Source organism: Conger conger, chromosome 10 (assembly GCF_963514075.1).
Source record: "Conger conger chromosome 10, fConCon1.1, whole genome shotgun sequence".
NCBI classification, from domain to species: Eukaryota; Metazoa; Chordata; class Actinopteri; order Anguilliformes; family Congridae; genus Conger; species Conger conger.
Window position 1 is genome coordinate 43,827,937 of NC_083769.1, and position 22,816 is coordinate 43,850,752.

General features: G+C 47.9%; 2 protein-coding genes across 3 annotated transcripts in view; one reads left to right on the plus strand and one right to left on the minus strand.

Moving 5' to 3' along the window:
- plch2a (phospholipase C, eta 2a) overlaps window positions 1-22,816 on the minus strand; it is a 176,106-nt gene that overhangs the window by 35,165 nt on the left and 118,125 nt on the right. For both annotated transcript variants that reach the window (XM_061257211.1, XM_061257212.1), the window contains exons 5-10: window positions 13,728-13,898; window positions 8,200-8,293; window positions 7,614-7,817; window positions 6,110-6,230; window positions 4,630-4,801; window positions 1,037-1,144 (exon numbers count right to left, since the gene is read on the minus strand). In XM_061257211.1, coding sequence (XP_061113195.1) covers window positions 1,037-1,144; window positions 4,630-4,801; window positions 6,110-6,230; window positions 7,614-7,817; window positions 8,200-8,293; window positions 13,728-13,898 — 870 coding nt within the window. The remainder of the gene's footprint in view (window positions 1-1,036; window positions 1,145-4,629; window positions 4,802-6,109; window positions 6,231-7,613; window positions 7,818-8,199; window positions 8,294-13,727; window positions 13,899-22,816) is intronic.
- LOC133138440 (cytochrome c oxidase assembly factor 4 homolog, mitochondrial-like) lies at window positions 17,293-17,737 on the plus strand. Its single transcript, XM_061257213.1, has one exon. It carries the CDS (start codon window positions 17,293-17,295, stop codon window positions 17,539-17,541), a length of 249 nt encoding a protein of 82 aa, XP_061113197.1. The 3' UTR covers window positions 17,542-17,737.

The following is a 22,816-nucleotide window of genomic DNA, read 5'->3' on the forward strand; positions in this document are numbered from 1 at the left end:
GAAATGAATGAGAAAATACAAAATTACGCATGGACTATACCTGAGGCTGTGACTAATTTGAGGACCCCACCTAGCAAGGCTCTGACATTCGTTCCTGAGGGAGCCACTCACTCCAACAGTCAGTGTGTTGAGCTATTCTCCTGTTGCTCCCTCAAACTTTTTCTCTGAGAACTGAGCCAGATTCACAAGCATGAACATCAAACGCTGAACGACAGCCAGAGCTTCCAGCAGCCTGCGGCTACGCTGTCTTTTAGCCTTAATGCGGGCGTTCGCTGGAAAGAACTTCCATCCAGGAGAAATTCACAATTACGCATCATTCATATTTAACAAGCAAGCAGTTCAGGGTGGCTGCCCAAAACCTTGCAAAAACAAGCTGTAACTTGACCAGGGTAAAAACAAAAATCTATTTCAGACGTGCATTCTAATAATGTCTCACAATCAAAAGAAATCTGAATGAAATGAATCGATACGCCACACAGCCAATCACAATCAAACAATGACAGGCTAGGGTACCTGACTGCTGTGAGATTACCTGCAGGTCCCAAGACCCTTCCAACGACTCTCAAGTTTGTACACTGAGATTGCGAACGTTAGCTAAAGTTTCAAACTTTTTTCTGTTCGCTGCTAACGTTAGCTAACGTTAACATTAGCTAACATTAGCAAACGTTAACATTAGCTAACATTAGCAAACGTTAACATTAGCTAACATTAGCTAACGTTAACATTAGCTAACATTAGCTAACGTTAACATTAGCTAACATTAGCTAACGTTAACATTAGCTAACATTAGCTAACGTTAACATTAGCTAACATTAGCTGACGTTAACATTAGCTAACATTAGCTAACATTAACATTAGCTAACGTTAGCTAACCATTTGAAAAGGTAGTGCGGCGCGAACAGAAATGGCTGCTGGCAGGGAAGACGCAGAGTCCTGCCTGTCTGCTTTATGGCTTTGTCACAGCAGGCACTGACGGCGGCGCGCCGCGTGTCGGAGGGCGCTAAATCACGGCGGCGAGGGGGAATCTGGGCCTTACGTCTCCGTTCATCAGCTTGCAGTCATCCTCCATTTCGTCTGCGCTGTCCTCGTCCGACACGTCTCCTTCCTCCGCGTCCTCGTCGATGTTCGACGGGAGCTTCTTTCCCTGGAAACACGGGGCCCAGTTACCATTTAAAGCAGGGGTTTTCAACCTTTTCTGACCCAGCGACCGCCATCCCGGCTCAAAGGCATCCAGGGGATAAAGGGGTTATACTTTAAAAAGGTCATATTTTGAACATTTTTCCAAAATCTATGTATAGTAAAGTCTGGCCAGGGACCCCCTACAGTACCTTCAAAGACCCCCGGGGGTCAGCGGACCCCCCCCCCCCCCCCCACTGAAAGCCCAGGATTTAAACCAGGGGTGCACAGCAAGGGCTTCAGTATTTTGTGCCAACTTCTGCTCTTAATTATTTAATTTGCTAAACAATGTCTTGATCAGGCAATTTGTGTATGCTCCAGTTACAGCTGCAGACTGCAGGTGTGTATCCTAAAGATAGTACCTTGCTCAAGTACAGGAGTGAACCAACACGATTCATAGAGCCGTTTCCAGCGTGAACTGCTGAACATAAAGACGTTTCTGCAATGAGCCCTGGGCCCAACGAGACGCAGAGACACGACTTCATTCTCCACTACAAACTCATTCCAGCTCCCGAAACTCCCAATCCTACATCGCCGCAAGACATTCTGCCGCACCTTGCAGAGGAATCCGATCGGCGAATAAGATCACGTCTGTAATAAGGGCCGCAGAGAGCCTTTCACACAGAACATCAATAAGCTGACCCGCTCATTACATCAATTTACCATTGTCATTTCATCATCACTGCTGCCACAGGAGCCGATAAATAAAGAAGGGAAAGAGGCCTTGTGATTGACAGGCGCATAATAGCGAACGTCCACCCGGGAAGGGAGGCAGAATTCCGGGGGGAGCGGGGAGAGATGTAACCGCGGCAGATTGATGTCGTAAAAACGACAGGAATCAATACTCGCGCCGACAGGGGCCCGCATACGAGCCGCTCCAGAAATGAATCGGAGCCGTATTTATCTCATGTTTGCCCACTTTTCAGCAATCATCTTCAGGGCCGGCGGGGGCCTCAACGGTGAGCCGACGGCGGCAACAACAACAAGCGCGGGGCGCGGACGGATCGCAGATGACTCTCGATGATTATCGGGTCGCGCTGATAACTGTTTTTAGTCTTTCTGAAATGACATCACTGTGTATCGATGAATGTATCGTGAAATTGAATGTAATGGGCAGCACTCAAATGTTTGAGTCACTGTTGAGACACGGGGTGTACAATAACAACCGGGGCTTTCAAGAAGATTACATATCCACATTTAGAAAAAATATTTCACTTGCTTTTCTTTTTGTAGAATTGCACTTGTTATTTTTATTTTTTTTTCCCTGTGTGGGCATTTTTTTCCTGCCTCTGGGCCTCATGGTCTCTGAATGAGGGCAGATAAACTTGTGTTTTGTTTGTTGGTAATCGGCATATTAACGTTTGCTGAGGCTTCCACACTTGATGAATCTACACTGCCTAAAGGAATCAGTGTTTTTCTGCATAGTCAGACAATCACAGCAGTCTTTATAATGACATATACTGTCACACAGACATCGTCAAAAGATACGCTGGGGAATTTAAAAATGTGGATAAAAAGCATTAATTTCTAAGTATAAATATTCTTCACCATATTGCAGTTCACAGATATTTAGCAACACAATAAGGTTCCAGATAAATAATTTAAGCGTCATTGATGCATTTACAATGTTAATAGCACTTTTGTGGTTTGGATTTATCTTTGGACAGCTGTATAACTGGATTTATCATGAACCAAACACTTTTGTGCTTCAATCAGGCGGAAATGGAGCACAGCATTACATGATGTAATAACGTAAAGAGCACTAACAACACGTCCAGATCAGCGATATACAGGTCACCTCATTCACCCATAAACTCCACAGCAGGACAGCCGTAGAATCACAAATTACCCGCTATCCTGGCTCAGATTTTCCACCAGCACTTTCACACTTTCAATTTTTTTTCCCATTACATTACATTAATGGCATTTGGCAGACACTATCCAGAGCGACGTACAGTTGATTAGACCAAGCAGGAGACAATCCTCCCCTGGAGCAATGCAGGGTTAAGGGCCTTGCTCAAGGGCCCAAACGGCTGTGCGGATCTTATTGTGGCTACACAGGGGATCGAACCACCGACCATGCGGGTCCCAGTCATTTACCTGAACCGCTACGCTACAGGCCGCATCTACAGGCTTTCCCCCCCTCGACAAACTGAATAAAATTAATTTTCATTTGTGCGCACGCAACATGACAGAGGCCACACACACGCAGGCATTCCTGGTCAGCCGGAGCGTGATTAGCGCTGGGTGGGAGGAGGAGCGGAGGTGACGAGAGAGCGGGGTGACTAATGCCTCCATGAGAGCCCATCCGTACGCACGATTAACTCTGATGAAGCCTGCGTCGGAACCAGAGTGACACCTGCGGAGCCCGCCGGGCCAGGAGGGCCGTGATGTCGGCACACTTTCGCTCCGGCCAGCCGATAACACAACCGATGTTCATGAACCGATCGCTCGTCCATCGATCGTCCCTCGGCAGTCACGAGCGTGTCGGTTTGCTGCAGTACAGTGTACTCCCAGCACCGGGCCAGTAACCTTGTGTACAGAGGGCCGATGTGCTAGCCTGGTACACGAGCGCTTCCCTCCGTTACGGACTCCGTCTCTCAGCCTACAGGCGATATGGCGGTGTGATGCGGTGTGCGATATGGTGGTTTGCTGCGCGGGGTTTGAGCGGAGAGCTGGTGGTTATGTGGGGCGCTCAGTGAACCATGACGTGTACAGGCCAATTTGTCAGCGCTAGAGACTGCCCCACTTTCAGCAGCGGATAGACGCCCAGCTGGAGACTGGAGCACACGGTCCTGCTTATAGCACACGGTCCTGCTTATAGCACACGGTCCTGCTTATAGCACACGACCCTGCTTATAGCACACGACCCTGCTTATAGCACACGACCCTGCTTATAGCACACGACCCTGCTTATAGCACACGGTCCTGCTTATAGCACACAGTCCTGCTTATAGCACACGGTCCTGCTTATAGCACACGGCCCTGCTTATAGCACACGGCCCTGCTTATAGCACACGGCCCTGCTTATAGCACACGGCCCTGCTTATAGCACACGGTCCTGCTTATAGCACACGACCCTGCTTATAGCACACGGCCCTGCTTATAGCACACGGTCCTGCTTATAGCACACGGTCCTGCTTATAGCACACGGCCCTGCTTATAGCACACGGCCCTGCTTATAGCACACGACCCTGCTTATAGCACACGGCCCTGCTTATAGCACACGGTCCTGCTTATAGCACACGGTCCTGCTTATAGCACAGCGCCTCCCTACCCGTCCAACTGTTCACCCTCTGCTCTGCTTTCTCACTGGAGGAGAGTAACTGTAAGCTCTCCTTTCTCACTGTCTCACTATAATTTTATTCAATAGGAGCCCATACCTTACATTTCACACCGATGGGATGTCAGTGGTAAACCATGCTCCCGAAAGAGCGGAAGAAGAGCTATTACCTTGACCAGGATCTTCCCCTTCAGGCCCTCGGGGGAGGGCAGGCGGCCGGACTCGTCCATGTTGACGGTGGACAGGTCCAGCTGGTCACCGAGCACCTCCATCAGATACTGCGCCATCTTCTTCTGCTGGGGCACGCTGCAGTGGTTCTCTATGGACAGGATCACCGGGTACCTGGGCCGAAGCACACCTGCGTCTTTATCGAGGGCCAGCAACACAGCGCCGCCCAGCAGCAGGGCCCAGGCTCTCCCAGCGGAGTAAACGTGAGCAGGAGTCCGTACGAGCTCAGATCAATATTTCCTCTCGCAGATTAATATCATGACTTTTCATCAGTTCAGTGACAGGAGACCAATTTAACATGCTGTACTATTTTTATGGCACTGGCGCCAGGTTTTTAGGACACCTGAAATGAAACGGTGACATCAATTACAACTGCTGTTAGTGTTCCTGGCTTTGCTGGTTTTCTCCATTGGCTAAAAAAACCTCATTCTCTAGAAGACATCTCTGCAATTTAAAAATACTTTCAAACCATTTATTCTTGTATCCTGAAAGGTGATATAACCCATTTCTCCCTCTCCCTTATGCTAAACTATGCAATGAAAAAGTCTGATTTACAATCCAATTTTACTGTAAAATTACAATGTCAAAGCACCATTTCTATATAACATAGATATATATAATTTAGAAAAGAGAAAACTGGTAGAACAACTGCGCAAGACTATGTTTTCATTATGTACTGCTAAGTCTAGCACCTTTCTATCACCATGAGCTACATGAGAAGTGAATCCTGGGAAGATGAAAAATCCACCTTCCTACTGTTCTAGCAACACATTTCTGTAAACATGACACACAGACCCTGAATAAAGGCACTGTAACTGACAACCTCTCTTATTGAAATGGGTCTAAAATGGCCACTCTTCCCCCATATTTCGAGCCCCACCGGTGCTCTGCACAACATTGGGCTGGAAAATTGCATCATGTAAGTTTTTTTGATTTAGGAGCGCTCGGATGGAACGATGCCACCTGGAAACAATATTTCATCTTCCTGTCAGTCAATGCTCCAGTTACCGTGGAGATGAGCGATTCCGGCTTCGTAAGGACCTCGCGACAACGATGTCATCGCCGTTAGTTACAGTACCGTGTCAGGCACATGGTGCGAGAGTAAGGCCTCGCAAAGCAAATACCTTCACCTCTCACTGCGCATCCTGACAAGACTATCGCCTTCTGCAACAGTGTAAAATTCCTCCTGAGATCCTCTCATGAAACCGTAAAGAACGGAGGCTGTGGAATCACACATCTCGGCCGAGGCCCCCGATAACACCTCGCAATTTTTCTCCGGTCGACGCCTTCAACGTGTCTTCCGGCACAGAAACACCCGCGAGATGAGCAGCCGCTTGAGAAACAGAAAACCCCTGCTCCCCTCCGTGCAGCACAACGCAACGGCAAAATCTGACCGTCTCAGAAGAAGAAAACAAAGCTCACGGGTTTTTGACGAAGGCGTATTTGTTGATGGTTTCAATGACGTCTTTGAAGAGGATTTTGGAGGTCAGGGTGTACCCGTGGTGAACGATGGGCTCTCCGTCCTGGCCGTCCCAGCAGTCCACTGAGCGGAGAAAAGAAAAGAAACACACGTAATCAGATCGACTGTGCAGATCTGTAGTAAACCACAGCCTCACAGTGGACTAACATTCCTTAGAGTCGTGGAGTACCGTAAGCCCCGACTGTCCAGCGTACTCAGGAGTAACGATGCCGACTAGACCATCTTTAATTATGCAGTCCATGTGGAGATACGAGAAAGCACTGCTATTAAGTCCTGCTCATTTAAAGTATCAGCATGCTGATGACTTGAAATGAGCCAATTTCTTCATTTGGAAACTCAGTCGATTTACTCCAGCCAAGAGGCTCACCCATCGCATGCAGCTGGAAGTCTGAACGGCTGGTTAAACCTGTCAACATCACTGTGCATCACAAATCTGGCCCACATTCAGTTCTGGCACTCAGTGTGCAATGGATATCATCGGCGTAACAAAGAACAGTGCTTTGAGTTCACCGTCCACACACAAAGAGACAACGTTATTCAGGTCGTCAGCCGTTTACTGTGGAGCATGAGAGCAGGAAGGACATTGAAAGAAGGGATGGGACAGGTAGGATGGCCATGAAAGCCAATAAGATCACAGGAAGACTGGACCAATGATATCACATAGTAACACTGGACTAAACACAGATCAGTGAGCTCACAGTAAGGATAGGCCAGCACAGTTAAACTGCAGTAACACTGGACTAAACACAGATCAGTGAGCTCACAGAACAGATGGGCCAGCACAGTTAAACTGCAGTAAAACTGGAGTAAACACAGATCAGTGAGCTCACAGTAAGGATAGGCCAGCACAGTTAAACTGCAGTAAAACTGGAGTAAACACAGATCAGTGAGCTCACAGAACGGATGGGCCAGCACAGTTAAACTGCAGTAAAACTGGAGTAAACACAGATCAGTGCGCTCACAGAACGGATGAGCGGGACAGGGTGAACAGTGAAGATTAGCAGGGAAACGTCAGTGAGAATGGGTTATGGGATAGGGAGAGTGACTGAGTGCATGCGCCTGTGTAAGTGTGTGCGTGAGTGTGTGAGAGTGTGAGAGTGAGAGAGTGTGAGTGTGTGAGAGTGTGAGTGAGTGAGAGTGAGAGTGAGAGAGTGAGTGTGTGAAAGAGTGAGTGTGTGAGAGAGAGCAAGTGAGAGTGAGAGTGTGAGTGAGAGAGTGAGAGTGAGAGAGTGAGAGAGTGAGACAGAGAGAGTGAGAGAGTGAGAGAGAGACAGAGAGTGAGAGAGTGAGAGTGTGAAAGAGTGAGAGGGTGAGAGAGGGTGAGAGAGTGTGAGTGAAAGAGTGAGAGAATGAGAGCGGGAGTGGGAGTGGGAGTGAGAAGGGAGCAAGACTGTGTGTGCGTGTGCGTGTGAGGTCAGGACCCTCTCCGGGCCTCAGGGCTCTGACCTTCCACACAGCGGCAGCCTGCCTGCAGCACCCAGGCATACATGTCCACCCTGGACTGGGACATGAGCTGGTCCCCCATCAGGTAGGTGTTGTGGGAGGAGGCGATGAAGTAGTCGCACAGGGGATGGGTCATGGGCTGGTTCACCTCGTAGTGCTCCGGGTTGAAGATGTCCCCTGACGGACTGCGCATGTAGCTGGTGAATCCTGGAAAAGCATCAGGAATGTGATAAAATTCCCTTTCCCATCCAATCATACCAGCGACAATATTCACTTTCCAGCACTAAATCAATAACTATTAATTCTGCAAAGACGGGGTGTGGAAATCTTTATCTGTGTATAAATATCTCTCTCACAGCTTTGCATGCAGGGCAATATTTATACACCGACGTGGGAGTGCACAGTTGGAGGTTTACGCGTAAACTCCGGTTCTTAAGCTGCGGATTTCTGCCATATGCTCAGTGCTTGCTCCAGCAAGCCTGCGTGCGTGTGACCTGGCGCGTTCTCCGGGCGTGTGACCTGGCGCGTTCTTGGCGCATACGGCGGGGTTAGGGTCGGCGAGACACGCCCGCGGCGTGGCGTCCCTTACCGTCGATACCCAGAACCCCCTGCTGCTGGTTGTCGGGACAGGGCTCGAACTTGCTCACGATCTCCAGGCAGTGCTCCTTCGTCACGTTCGTCATCTACAAAACAAAACAAAAAAAACCTTTACTCAAGATTCAAGTGCATCTACCGAGGCCTCTTTGGTCTTGAGAATAACTGGAAATCCATACAATATTCTAAAAAGATGAGAACTTTTTACAAAAAACAACACTGACGGTGCTAATCTGGAGAATACAGGCTAATCCCATTAGAAGCATCCTCTCTCAAGCCTGGCCCCATTGCTGCACTGTAATCCATATGGCCAGTCTGAGAGCTGGGCCCAGCTGATTGGCCCATTGGTCCATCCAGGCCAATCAATGTCAGGTCCTTTCACAACTCGGGGTGGGGTGGGGGGGGGCGTGGTCCCAGGGGAGGACTCCACAGGGGATGAGTATATTTGGACAGCTTAAGCCCAGAGAGAAGCTTTGTCTTAGTGGCTTGGTCTCATTTCATCTAACCGCAAAGTGCCACCACCTACACTGCAGCGAAAGACCGCTTTAACAAGAGCCTAAGAGAAACAGGTAAACGAGTAAAACTCTCCTCTTTTAGTTGAATTCTGCCTCTTATCCTCTTCTTTCTGTCTGGGTGCTAATATTTAGAGTGCCCTTTTATCCGATTCTGCGGGATCCCATCAGCAATGAAGAAAAAGGATTCTTTGATAGAGTGTTAATAAATGTTTTATGCGGCGTTAAGTCTTCATTTCCTAAAGTGGAGAGGAACGCGCTCACAAACGGCACAAACGCGGCGGTGTGATCAGTGGCAGGGCGCTGTGCTTGAAGAGCCAATACGCAAACCGATAAACAGGGATACGCTGAACGATCAGACTTTAATAACAGTAAATATATACCAGCTGGATTCTGTCAACTCTCAGATTTAATCACTGCACGCATAAACAGCCCCATGGATTCGTAATTAGACATTGAGAATTGATTTACAAGGCTGGAGTTCTCATACTGTAACAAATAGTTACAGTATGAAAGTGTGAGGATGATAAAATAATAAAGCTTTTTGTTTGTTGGTTTTTTGCTCCAAATAAAAACCATTCAGAGTCGAAAACAAACCAGTCTAGAAACCAATAAATCTATGACAGGGACATATCAATAAAGTCGACTTTTGGTGTTTTTGTTTCTGAGGGTAGCAGTTTGTGCATAAATCTTCAGAACTCAGGAAAACACACACTCTTTCTCCCCTCGTTGTAGTCTAAACAGAGCCATTAGAGAGAGGCTGTATTTCATCCCGACGCCTTTAATGCTCATGTGAAGTGACAGTGCTAATTCCCCCGGTCGTATACGCCCGACGATTGCTCTCACGTACAGACATAAAACATTCCTTCAGACCGCAGGAATCACTTCTCAAAATTAATGACAGGTCTGAAAAGCATCCTATCTCATTAAGCCCAAGGGGTTCTATTTTCAAATGGTAAATTTAGCAGCTTTTCGTGACGAGGAAAATGCGGCATACTAGGATGATACATATAGTGCAGTGTTCAAAAATGTGACGGCAGGAACCTTCAGCGGAATTAAGACTTAAACTGGGTGGACTATGGTGGTCTTCTGTGACAACAGTGTCACTGGCTTTTAGGGATTATGCGGTAAACTGAAACATCAGGAAAACGATACAAATCAGTCAAATGAGGAATTTAAAAAGTACTGGACTTGACTCTCACTAACATCAGAAAACGAACTACAGTTTAATAAACTGCACTAGTACACTGGCTGGATCTGTCATCGTACAAAGCAAAGGAACCCACAAACAAGCATTCTTTATACAGCTCTTTCCATGCACAATGACAGGACAGAAACCATTACAGTGACAGAACAATTTAATCAATTTAGCTTTTAAGTTCAGCTTTGTGTGTGTGTGAGAGTGACAGAGAGATAGATAGATAGAGATAGAGAGAGATAGAGAGAGAAAGAGACAAAGAGAGAGAGTGTGTGTGTGTGTGTGTGTGTGTGCGTGCGTGTGTGTGTTTTGTGGCCGTTTTTCCACCAAGTCCATCCTATAAACCAACAAATGATCCTTGAGTTTTTGTGAACAAATTAAAATATGTACATGAATGATAAGGTTCTGATTAAATTAGTCAGCGCCAGTGGGATCAGGAGTCATTGAGAAAACTGCCAAGCTAAATTAAGACGTAACAACAAAAACCCTGCCTGCTAGAACTGAGATCTCCCCATGCAACAAAAGTCATTATGAAGTTATGACGGGCGTCACATGTGTCCCTCTGAGAATGACACAGTAAACCTGCAGGAGGATACAGGGCACTCCACGCACCTTTTACCGTCTGCTCAAAGCACACTGTGCCATTCAATTACCTCTCCTGCCACCTCAACTGCAAATTAACTTTTTTTTTTTTAAATATTCATTTCTGATTTGCCATTGGATAATAGAGGGCGTCCAATTCCTGTAATACAATTCCAGTAATTAATTACTTGTTGGCAGTGTGGCTTATTGGTCAACCAGATTATTACTAAGAGGGGGGTCAGGTCTGCAGGTTGGAGTCTCAAATGGGGCACGGTTGTTTTACCAATGTACTTAATCCAGATTCAGGAGACATTTCACAAACCAGGATTAGTGAGTTTGCGGGATAACTGTGCCAAGTAAACCCAGAACAGCTCTGTTCACATCAGTCCATGTTCCAGATTTGGAGGGGTTCCAGGCTTTACTCAGTGCAGATATCCAGCTAAATCCGTAAGTCTGCTTTGTGCAACAGGACTCAATCGGTATATCAAAATGTTGCAGGTGAGTTAGGCTATTGTCCAACATAACCTTTTGACACAATTTGGTGCGATTGAGTGCAGTGTAGAGAGACGTTCACACTTTAGCAATGACTACAGTGATGTGCCTATTCTGTGAAGACAAACCTAAAGGCCAGTAATCCACAAGAATCAATCCATGAGCTTCAGGTTATTAAAAGATGGCATGTGACAGAGGTAGAGTGTGTTCATTTGAGAGGTAATGGCTTTTGATAATTACTCTTGGAACATTTCTGAATCAATGAAGGTGGCAACAGAAAACACAAATTCTTATTTCACACATTAATAGTAAAGCAGAGTTGGTGACACATTATAAAAGCACAGTTCTGCATAAAAAGAAAATATAGATATACCACTTGTACTTGCACAGAGGGAACAAACCATTAAAATGAATAAATATACAGCTTTGCTGGATGGGCTATTGAATCAGCTATTGCATTCTTATAATTATACTTAAAAATCATTTTTGAAGAATAAAAAATAAAAATAAAAATACAGCTGACACAATACAAAGAGGTTGGATATGGAGCCGACCAAAGATATTAGCAAATTTGAAATTTTGATATTAATCTGGGATGTCGTTTCATTTTGTGTACAGGACCACATCAACATTGAATCAAATAATCTATCAAAATAATCTATACACAAAATCTAAACCGTTAGAGCACGCCTATTCAAAGAACAAAATCCGACTTACTTGACAAATTCATATTTTGTGTTATTTTAAATCTGTTAAAATATACAGCATATCACCAGTAACACAGCCACTCAAAATACAACTACTGAACCAGTGCCTCATATTGGACAGATTTAGGAAATATTTGCATGCATGTCCTGTCATTCTTTAATAGTCTGCTAAGATTTATCAAGGGAAGACACACTTCCATTTTGTGAAAGTCTTGTGGAAATGAGTCTTAAAGCTCCATCTGGTTGTGATTAGAGGTGCACAAAAAGGGCTGATCCGTTTCAGGATTTTGTGCCAACCTCTGGTCTTAATTATTTAATTGACTCAATTATATCTTTTCTGACATGTGTATGAGTACTGGCTACAGCTGTAGACCGCAAGTGTATCCGAATGATTTTACAGTGCTCAAGTACAGGCTTGAACCAGGGTAATTTATAGAGCTGTCAGCAAATTAAAAACAAGGCAACTGGTTGGAACAAAAACCAGTACACAGACCAGCCATCGAGGACCGGAGTTATGCACCCCTGGATTAGTAATAACCAATAACAGCCCGGATTAGTTTCACAGAGAACAGAGGTGAGGAGTAGAACCACAAAACCACTGCAGTTAAAGCAACCTGCCGGTCCGTTTAGAAAAAACTTTATGGGTCTGGTTCCTCTCCATGGTTCCAATGTAATGTAAGGACTAAACAATGGGTTTCGGTCCATTTAGTAATAGTCCACTCAGCAATGGATCAAACCCTCAAGCAACTACTCTCCACAAGAATTCTATTCAATTGACCTCCCCAGCTTGGCCATCGTCAAAGGCGTCAAACGTGAAACGTGCAGAAAATGACAGAATAAAAATAATATCCTTCTCACACCCGAAATACTCTCTGCCATCACTGACAGATGTAATCTTTTCTTAAACGGCGTTACGGACAAGCTAAAGCCTTCACTGCCCTGAGGCCTGTTCTTCAGAAGATAGGCAGAGGGCAGACTGATCAGAAAGGACTTGGAACACATCGTCACATCAGCCCGTTTGCATGAAAAGTCGGGGCAGATATGTCACCCGGCCGCCTCCAGGACGACGCGACACCTAATAAAAAACCAAATTTGTGTGCCGCATTTACAGCGCCGGGGAGATGTGTTGCCACACACATCCATAAAAACCTGACAACATTTGCTCACCTCCGATTAGGAGTGAAGAACAGAATATCGTGTGCACAGCTCGTAACCTTGGGAAAATAGATGCAGCTCAATAACGCAGAGTGACAGCGAAAGGCCCGGGCGTGACAGCCATCGGGCGCGGTACGCAGCTAAAAACACAAACTCTGTTTGTGCGGTTATGAGCCCCAAGGTCTGGGAGTGGAAAGCTGACAGTCCTACAGGAAGAGACAAACAAGGCTACGGACGGACGGCTTCAGTCCACAAGGTACACTGCGACGCGGTAGAGCCGGTTTGATGAACGCAGGCACCTCCAAGGTAGTTGTTTTGAGTTAAAGACCAGCTGAAATGGAAGTTAGAGCAGCACTAGCCTCCACGATATGGCGTATCCACGAGTCAAACGGATCTTTCGGGGACGTTTTCGAAGGGCGGGGAGTCAATTTCACTGCGTGTCGCAGTGCGGTAGGGATATGGATTGGAGGGAAAGGGAAAACTGACAGACATTTGATCAACATAAACGACGGTGCAGGATGACGTAAAATCTCGTAAATCTCTCGTAATTATTTGTGAATATACACTTTAAATTGTGCCCATACACGTATGACAGATTGTTGACTCTACGTTGACTCATTTGATTTCAGCTTGCCTTTAAGAGCATCTGAATGTAAATGTAATGCCTCATCGTACGAGCAGCCAATCCGGCAGCTGTATCCTGCACCGGGCTCGGTGACCTCACGGCAGACTGAAGCAATAGGACACGCCCGTTCTGGTGAGTGCACTCATCAGTCCACAATGCGCATCTAAAACATAATTAGGCATGTCATTCAGAAAGGTGTGAGAAAAAGAACCATCCAGGTAATGGAAAGAAAGATACAGAGGCGGGACAAACCTTCTGCTCCACCTCCAGGAAGCGGGTGAGGTTGTCCGTGTCCATGTGGTCCTTGTGGTTGCTGTAGGTGAGCATGAGCAGGTAGAGGTCTCGACGGGTGGACATCATCTTGTAGAAGGTGCAGAACTCCTCGAACCCCAGTGTGCCCTGGTTTTCATCCGTATCTGCCTCCTAGCACCAAGCACAAATTATTGGTATTATTATCAGTAAAGAGGGTATCATCAAGCAGTTCTCAACTTAACAGAATGCTTTAAAAAACAGGAAAATTAGATTTTTGGTTAAAAAAAAAATTTTGTTAAGTACAAATCTGGAACCTTGAAATAATCCCGCTATACGTAATCATTCAGCTATAAATCAATGTGCAAATATTGCCGGTTGCCATTTTTTTAAAAATTAATTCACGGTTTTACATCATCATCAACCTGGCTCACTCGAGATGGTGGCTCACAATGTTCTTACAAGTCAGAGAGTGGGGTAGAGTTTATCATGGACCTGGCAGGCAAGCAGCGTGAAATGTTCACAACGTCAAAGGCAGCGGCAGCAGCTACAGAAGCAAGAGCTATGGCTGCTTCATCACCGCGCACACCCGCTCCCAGGGGCAAAGCGCAGCATCAGGTTGGCAAAAGCCCTCGGAAGTAAGCTGACGGCAAATGCGTGAAGTGCAACTGATCAGCGTTCAGTCCCTGCTCACACTTCTCCGTAGTTTTTGAGGAGAGAGAGAGAGACAGTGCGAGACCAGTGTAAAAGCACACCCGAAATATGTTCGTTTTAGCCCTTTTCTCATTGCGCCTGTCCTCTGACACATTTTGCCGTAGACTATAGAACTAAACTGCAATACAAGTTGAAATCGCTTCAGTCGTGTCCATTATTTAAAAGAAAATAGTTCTTGCAACATAAGATTTCATAAACTTTATGACAAGTCACTAGGGCTGCAGAAATCAACACAGCAATGCAGGACAAGCCTGTTGTCACCAATATAGGATCTTCAAAAAAAAAACTGTGCCTTTCTAGTGTAAAACTTCCCAACTAAGGCTCCCTGTTATATTTTGCACCTAGCTGACAGCCCCAGCTCTATTACCCTGCCCCCAATTACTCAGACCGCTCCACAGCAGTGCCTGATGGGCCAGTTTTCACACCAAGGTCGCTTCTAGGTGAGAAACCGTGACAATCTCTCAGAGAACTTTCGATGGCCGATTTCTCAAAACCACTTCTGTGAGGCACACACAGTTTAACGAGCTATATATCCAAAATGGATCGGCCAATCGCAACAAGTGACACCTCATTTTGTAGCTCTGAACTTACAGTTTCAAATCAATTGGGGGGGAAAAAAGGGAAAAATGTCAATGGTACCTCCTTTATTACAAAGGCACATTTGTGGTCCTATCTCACATCTATAGCGCCATTGTCATGCTCCCTCCGTTTGTGAGAAAAGAGTCTTAGCAGAACTCCATTCTCCAATGCAATCCACGACAGAGACTTCAGTTTTGAACATCACACCGTAAAAGTCATCAGAAGATACCGTATGACACAGGAGAGAACATGACACAGAATTACCCAGAACATAGCTAAACCATGTTCCAATGTCCCTTTCAGACAAACGTTCTATGCTGTATTTTGGTGGATGCAATCTTAAAAAAAATAATTGGGTTTGGGAGTGGGGAATGGATATATCATGTTTGCGTGCTTGAGGCAAGGAATATTCTGGAAGCCTGGCCTTGTTAGCACATATTGCAATGTGAGCCAGTGAAAGCCGAGGTGAAAACCTGCGCAATTAAATCAGACTGGAAACGAGGTGAAGACACTGCAGTAAGCTGGAGGCCCCGAGAACAGCAGCCGGAAAACAAGCCGCACTGCGTCCCGATTGGCCGATTCCTGATGATAAAAACAACATGAATATCCTGATAAGCCAGGCTAAGCAGAAAAAAAATATTTTGGCCTTGTTAAATTGTTCTTCAGCCTCATTCAATTCAGCCTCATTCAATCTCACAATGAATAACTCATTTCAATTCACAAACGAGACCCAAACCCAAATCCTTTACAAGAAAAATAATTTCAGAAGACAAACTGGGTCTAATTTCAAGTGCATGCCAGAGACAAGTAAGCAAGGTAAGACAAGTTTTTTAAAGGGCCATATTTAATGAAGAGTCTGAATGCATATTTCTCTTTTTTTCTAATCTTTTTTTGAGCAAACCAGACACTCAGCCTTCCACAAACTAAGGACCAGAGGCTGCAGAGAAAGACAATGGCGTTTTTCTGTCCGTGGGGGATTCCTTTATTGGATGAGAAATGGGCAGCTCTGGTTTCCACAACACAGTGGGGCTAAATCTGATTGGTTCCCAGGCTGCGGGGCACAGGGAGTCACATGTCTGGCAGCTGACCGGCACATTCTAGAAGAGATAGGGGAACGCCGCCCCCAAAAATAGAGAGAGAGAAAAAGAGAGAGAGAGAGAGAGAGAGAGAGAGAGAGAGATGCGATTACGTCCCGGGCCGTGTGGGGGATTGTGGGGGATTGTGGGGGATTGTGCCCGAGCTGAAGAAGGGTGCCGCGATCGTCGCAGGACAATGGCGGCTCAGGGAGAGATCAGATCCCGGGCCAAGCCCAGCGTTTGGAAGAGGTCCTCGGCATGCGGCCAGCGCCGGGTTTACTGCAGCCGACCCGCACTCAGCCAACGCCAGCGGCCGTCCTCACGTCAATCACAGCCCTGTCCACATTAATCACTCCCCGCAGAACTGCCACGGCTATAATTATTCAAATCAATGCTGAGGGGGAAGGAGCGCGTGGCCCATTAACACCGATACCACTGGCTCTGCCCAAATAACTCATGCAAATATTGATGAAACGGCCGATTTGAGATTCAGATTTGCACTCAAAGCCACTTGGCTCCCAAGCGCCTGCTTGGGCTAATCATCGAATTGGAAGTCGAACATCAAATTCTTGCCTCAATGACACAATTTATAGACGGACACAAAAAACATGAACATTTACGATACCTTCCCGAGACGCGAAGAATAAGTTGATGTATTTATTTCCTTCTTTTTTGACATAGCATCCAGTGTCTTGGATGACAAAAAATAAATAAAAGACACACGACAGTGAAAATATCTTTTTAAATATCCTTTTATGTTTATTGAATGTCCCTTGTAGTGTAGGTTTCAGCTGGAGAATATATAGTTCCTGAGATTAAGAGCAGAGACTCGTGTCCCTCACAGGGGATGAAAAATGAATTACCGGGTCTGAGGAGGACATCGAACTTGCACGCTGCAGAAACTGAGGCGGTAAAGCATTTCAGGATCTGAATTGAATACCCCACGGGGGGAGATCAGCTGGGCTTTGGGGGCAAACGCACTGGCGAATGGTTATTGATCAGACGGAATCTAGTTCACAGCGTGAGAGACCGAAAGGGCAGGCTCATGGAGTGGGATCCAGAGGCCCCCCCGAGTACAGCGCCTTTATCCACTGGCACACTTCCTTGTCCTTTCCCTAAATCCCCCCCCGTGGTGGAGGGCATTCTCAGACTGTGATGCACGAACTCAAAACTAGAAGGGAAAAGCGAATCGAGTCGTAATGGCGTCGTCGTCCTCCTCGCCACACGACCGCAGCAGACCGAGCGAGGATGAGGAGGACCCGGTCGACCAGATGATCTCCAGGACGGGATGCGCGGAGCTCCACTACGCTGTGCAGGAGTGCATGGCGGAGCGCCAGGACTGGCGGAAGTGCCAGCCCCAGGTGCAGGCCTTTAAGGAGTGCATGTTGACATTCCAGAGCGCAAGGAAGGAGCAACTCGCCAAGCAGAAACCAGCACAGGTCAATTAGTAGACCTGACTTCGTGTCTGAAACTACCGTTTTTCTTTCTTGTGACTTTGCTCAGTGGTGTGAAAGTTTTTGGCATGCCATATACCAATAGTTTTCATATGGCCTTTTCTTCTGCGTGGCGGCCTGTAGCGTAGTGGTTAAGGTAAATGACTGGGACATGTAAGGTCGCTGGTTCTAATCCCGGTGTAGCCACAATAAGATCTGCACAGCCGTTGGGCCCTTGAGCAAGGCCCTTAACCCTACACTGCTCCAGGGGAGGATTGTCTCCTGCTTAGTCTAATCAACTGTACGTCGCTCTGGATAAGAGCGTCTGCCAAATGCCAATAATGTAATGTAATGTAATGTATCCAAAGCGCTGTACAACTGATGCTTCTCATTCACCCATTCACACACACACTCACACACACACCAACGGTGATTGGCTGCCATGCAAGGCACCGACCAGCTCGTCAGGAGCAATTGGGGGTTAGGTGTCTTACTCAGGGACACTTCGACACACCCAGAGCGGGATCGAACCTGCAACCCTCCAACTGCCAGACGACTGCTCTTACCTCCTGAGCCACTGTCGCCCCCAAAGGGAGTTAAATTAGCCACTGACCTTATCACACACTGTTAGCCAAATTCAGCATCCAGCTGTATTGTGGCCATGGTGTGAAATCATGGATGTAATCTCATCAAATCTACAGTGATCTGCTCATATGGGTAAACCAAGTGCATTTATGAAGATACCAGTTCTAGATATCATTACATTACATTACATTACATTACAGGCTTTTAGCAGACGCTCTTATCCAGAGCGACGTACAATGAAGTGCAAATCAAACCCAGGGACAAGTGCAAGAGGAAAGTACAGTTCATCGCTGATTATTTTTTATTTTATTTTATTTTTTTCAACTTAAGTCAAAGAAGTATAAGGATCAACGCTGGGCCGGTTCCATATATGGTCTGTGAGAAAGCCCTACGTCAGATAAAGTGCCGTTTGTGGATTTGTGCAGTTCTGCGAGAGCTTCCTCCACTTGAGCTGGGGGTGGAGGGGGGCGATGACGCACGTGACAGAGTGATGGACACCCTCACGCGTGTCTGCGCTCCTCTACCTCCCCGTGCAGGGAGAACGGGGTACAGTGACTCGGTCATAAATAAGAGAGGAGGGTCTCCGCCCCTCGGCTGTGGCCGCGGCAACGCAGATTAATTCTTCAGACGCCGCGTGTCCTCCCGCCCAGTCTTTCAGCTGCTTTCCAACCGCCATGAATCATTGAGCGGAGCTCCGGCTACAGAGAGGCCAACCTCCCCCCCCGAACAGTCGACACGCGGAGAGCCCGGAGCCTGACTCCACGGAGCCCGCATGTTCCTCCGTAACCGAAGGTGCCCTGCACGAGGGGATCGTGTGACACCCCCTATCCACACTTTCAGCCAGGCCTTTAGGGCGGCCTGTAGCGTAGTGGTTGGCGGTTCGATCCCCGGTGTAGCCACAATAAGATCCGCACAGCCGTTGGGCCCTTGAGCAACGCCCTTAACCCTGCATTGCTCCAGGGGAGGATTGACTCCTGCTTAGTCTAATCAACTGTACGTCGCTCTGGATAAGAGTGTCTGCCAAATGCCTGTAATGTAATGTAATGCCTTTTCTTCCTGTAAACTAAAACCCTGTTTTCCAGGTTGCTGCTCTCGGAAGCCCGTCCCAGGGCTCGGGAAGATTCCCGATGATCACCGGGAAAACCGACGGAGCGCCCAGGGGCTCGGCGAGGCAGAACTTCCACCGCGCCGGACGAGAGGGAACGCGCGTTTCCGGGGAAACGGACCGCGGCGTGCAACGCGATGCGCATCGCACCCTGAGCACCGGCCAAGCCTTCCTCAGGGTCAGAGGTCAGCCGTTCCCCGCAGAGCGAATCAAAGGCCTTTAACGCGGGATTAAAGCATTCTGATCCCTCCATTCAACATCTGACGCGCTTTCAGCCGGAAATGTCAAGCGAACAGGTTGCAGTTTTACAATCTTTGCTTCACTTTCAAGATAATGGAAATGTGCAATTCGCAATTCTTGGGATACCCGGCAGAGACCGGAGGTGTTACAGCACCCCGCGTGAGTCTCAGGTGCTTAAAAACAGGATTCATCTGCTGACATCGTGACATAAAACAATCCAGGCTTTTATTAAAACAAAGTGTTTTAAATGAGACACTATTTACCCATAAATCCCTGTAGTTAGTTTCTTCCACCCCAAAAGACTGTTCGATATTAAGCACACAGAACGCATAAACACATTGCCAGAAGCCCATAATACACATCAGAGTATTCTTCCCCCAGATCTATCATACAACATGAATAAGCAAACATTTCACATCAGCCAGACAGAGCCCTCAGCAGATTGAAGTCACACTCCCACCCCTGATTGCAGCCCGTCTGTTTGATTTAACAACAAACTTAAAATTGAACCGGGTAACTTCACACAGAAAGGCATAAAAGGGTCTATAATCGTAGACTGAGAACTTTGGTTTGGCTAAGGTACAGGTTCTGAGTGCAAACAACTGCATGATTAGCACTACCCAGTACCACCTACTACCTGGCCAGTACTAGTTGCTGTCCTGTGTCACATCCTGCCGGTCTGGGTGCAGAAGTAACGTGACGATATTATCAGCGTAGCCGCGGTGGCTGAGTAAAACGTCTCCGCCGGGAGACACGGGCGTGCGGAGCAGAGTCACTCAGCCGTTGTCACGGCGGCGGTGACGAGCGGGACCTTCTCAGCGCGATCGGGGCGGTGCGTGTTTTTTACACGCGGGCGACGTGTCGAGCTCTCTGCGCATTACGAGCGCGGCCATCTGGGGCCGTTTGGACCGTATGGGGCGAGCGCTGATTACGCGCGGGAGCTTAGCGCTGGGGCGCGGGGCCACGGGGCGCGGGCGGAGGTGGAGGTGAGGAGAGGGAGGTGCTGTGAGGAGAGGGAGGTGCTGCCTGAGAGAGAGGGGCGCATTACCAGCCACTGAGGGACAGCATGAGCGGGCAGGGCCTGATTTCAGCCGCTGACGCGTCCTGGTACCACCACCCCTAGACCAGCCGTTAACCCATTCAGTCCCACGTCCAATGTGAAGTGGCTCCAACCTGAATACCAAGGGGTTTTGACTATGGTTGAGAAAACCTAGTAGGCTCTAGGCTCACAACAATCGTACAGCAGTCATTTTGATTGGTTGACAAGGTATAAGGTATAAAAACTTTTTACGGTAGTTTTGCTCGAGTGCCTTATGCCACTCTCGGGACTGAAATGGTTAAAGCACGCCGTTACTGGGTCGGTCAGTGGGGCTATTTTACCAGCACTGGGGCTGTTAAAGACCCCTCACACACGACCTCACTCAAACCAGCACCGTGCTCTTTATCGCACGCAAACCCGTCATCTCTAGCAAGATCCGTACACTTACACAATGTTTGTGACTGTAAGATTTAACAACTACGAAAGGTTGCTGCTAGTTTCTCATACACGTCCTACTGCGCCGTGAGCGGCACAAACACACCAAAATGGTGTCTGCGTGTGAAAACACAGGAAGCGCAACATTTCTGAGAGTCTGAGAGGAGCCAGCTAATTACACTTCAACCTACAATCCAAGCTCGTTTGTGTTTCTTCCCTCAGAATGTTGACCAGAAGCCAGAAGCAAAAATAACGCAGGTCCTTCCGAAAGCTTCCTTCCGAAAGCTTCCTTCCAGGAATTCTATGAAAAATAATGGAAATACCATGCAAGGCACACATGACAAAACCCAGACGCTATAGCGCTAGAGGTGATGCTATCGTTAGGAATTCATTACTGGGAGGACGGGACAGTTCGGCCAATGAGAGCGTCCGCGGCATGGGCGATAACCCATGATAACTCCCTCTCTGTCCACGCCCCAGCCCGACACAAAGGCTACAGTTCTCCGAAAGCCAGCCATTTTGTCTGCGGATCCGTTTAACCTTATCTTTCCATCGTGGACGCGCGTTTATGTACCGCGCCCGGTTTTGTCCGTGACATATTGGGCGACCGGCGGCCCCGACCGCGCCGCCTCCTAATTTCTGGATGATGTCGCAGGCCCCATAAATCAGCGGGAGAAAAGGCCGTTGGGCAGGCCGCGGGAGGAGATAACACAGCCCCGCTCAGACCAGGCTTTCACCCGGGCCGCTGTCCATCACCCGCCTGCCCACGCCCACAGCGGAGACAACAGCAGCCTGCCTTTATCAGGCCTGCTGCACACTCTCCCTCCCTCTCTCCATCCCTCCATCTCTCTCATAAATACCTGCAGAGAGGCCCACCTCTGCTCACAGACCGTGACAGAGAGGGGGGGGGGCAGAGGGAAGGGGGGTGGGGAGGCTCTCCAGGTTCTGACATCCCGGCCCTACTCAGTCCCGATCTAGGGGGGTCTCCAACCCCGGTCCCGGAGAGCTACCGGGTTCGGCAGTTTTTTGTTTTCAGCTTATAATCAGCACCCTGTTGAGACCCAGGTAACCAGGTGAAGTGACTTCACTGTGCAATCAACTGCTCTATTCGATGCATTAAGTGCAGAGTAACAGGGACCAGCAGAGCCTGAAGCTCTCCAGGACCAGGGGTGGAGAGCCCTGGTCCTGGGTGATGGCCGACTGAACCCCTACGCTCGCTCAGTCGGCCATTCTCTCAGGGTGAAGGAGGGACCCCGTTGGACACTTAAAGGACCACCCCGTATGTGGGCGGGTGGGCTTCGCAGTGCTCGGCAGAAGAGTCTGCAGAGGGCATGGAGGGCCAGGAGATTAAATAAGACCTTCTTGGAGAGAACAGCGCTGTCAAAGCACAGAGCTAGACACATCCGTCATCTCAGCACCTCTGCCGTCGCCCCCTTCTCGCCCCCCCCCCCCCCCTCCCTCCTACCTCACCTTCAGCAAACTTCCCTGAGCAAACCCAGCCGCACAGAAAGTTTGCCGTCGCACTCCCAGTGCAAACCGTAACCGATTTATACGGTTTACCAACCAATAAGAACAACGCACTGTGCTTCCACACACACAACGCCCCACGCAGACCAGCATACAAAACCAAACATCCACAGTCAACAAAGCAGTGGGCAGCACCTCTTCATATCACATGGTCTTATTGAAAGTGTTCCCACTGTGGAGACATGATTCAGCTACAGCTATGTAGCTTTTATCCAATGGGACTTACAGTTGATTCGACAAATTCCCCCTGGAAAGGTGTGGGGTTAAGGGCCTTGCTCAAGGGCCCAACAGCTGCACAAATCCTATTGAGGCTAGACTGAGGCTTGAAGGTCCAAGGTCCCAGTCAAGCACCTAATGTG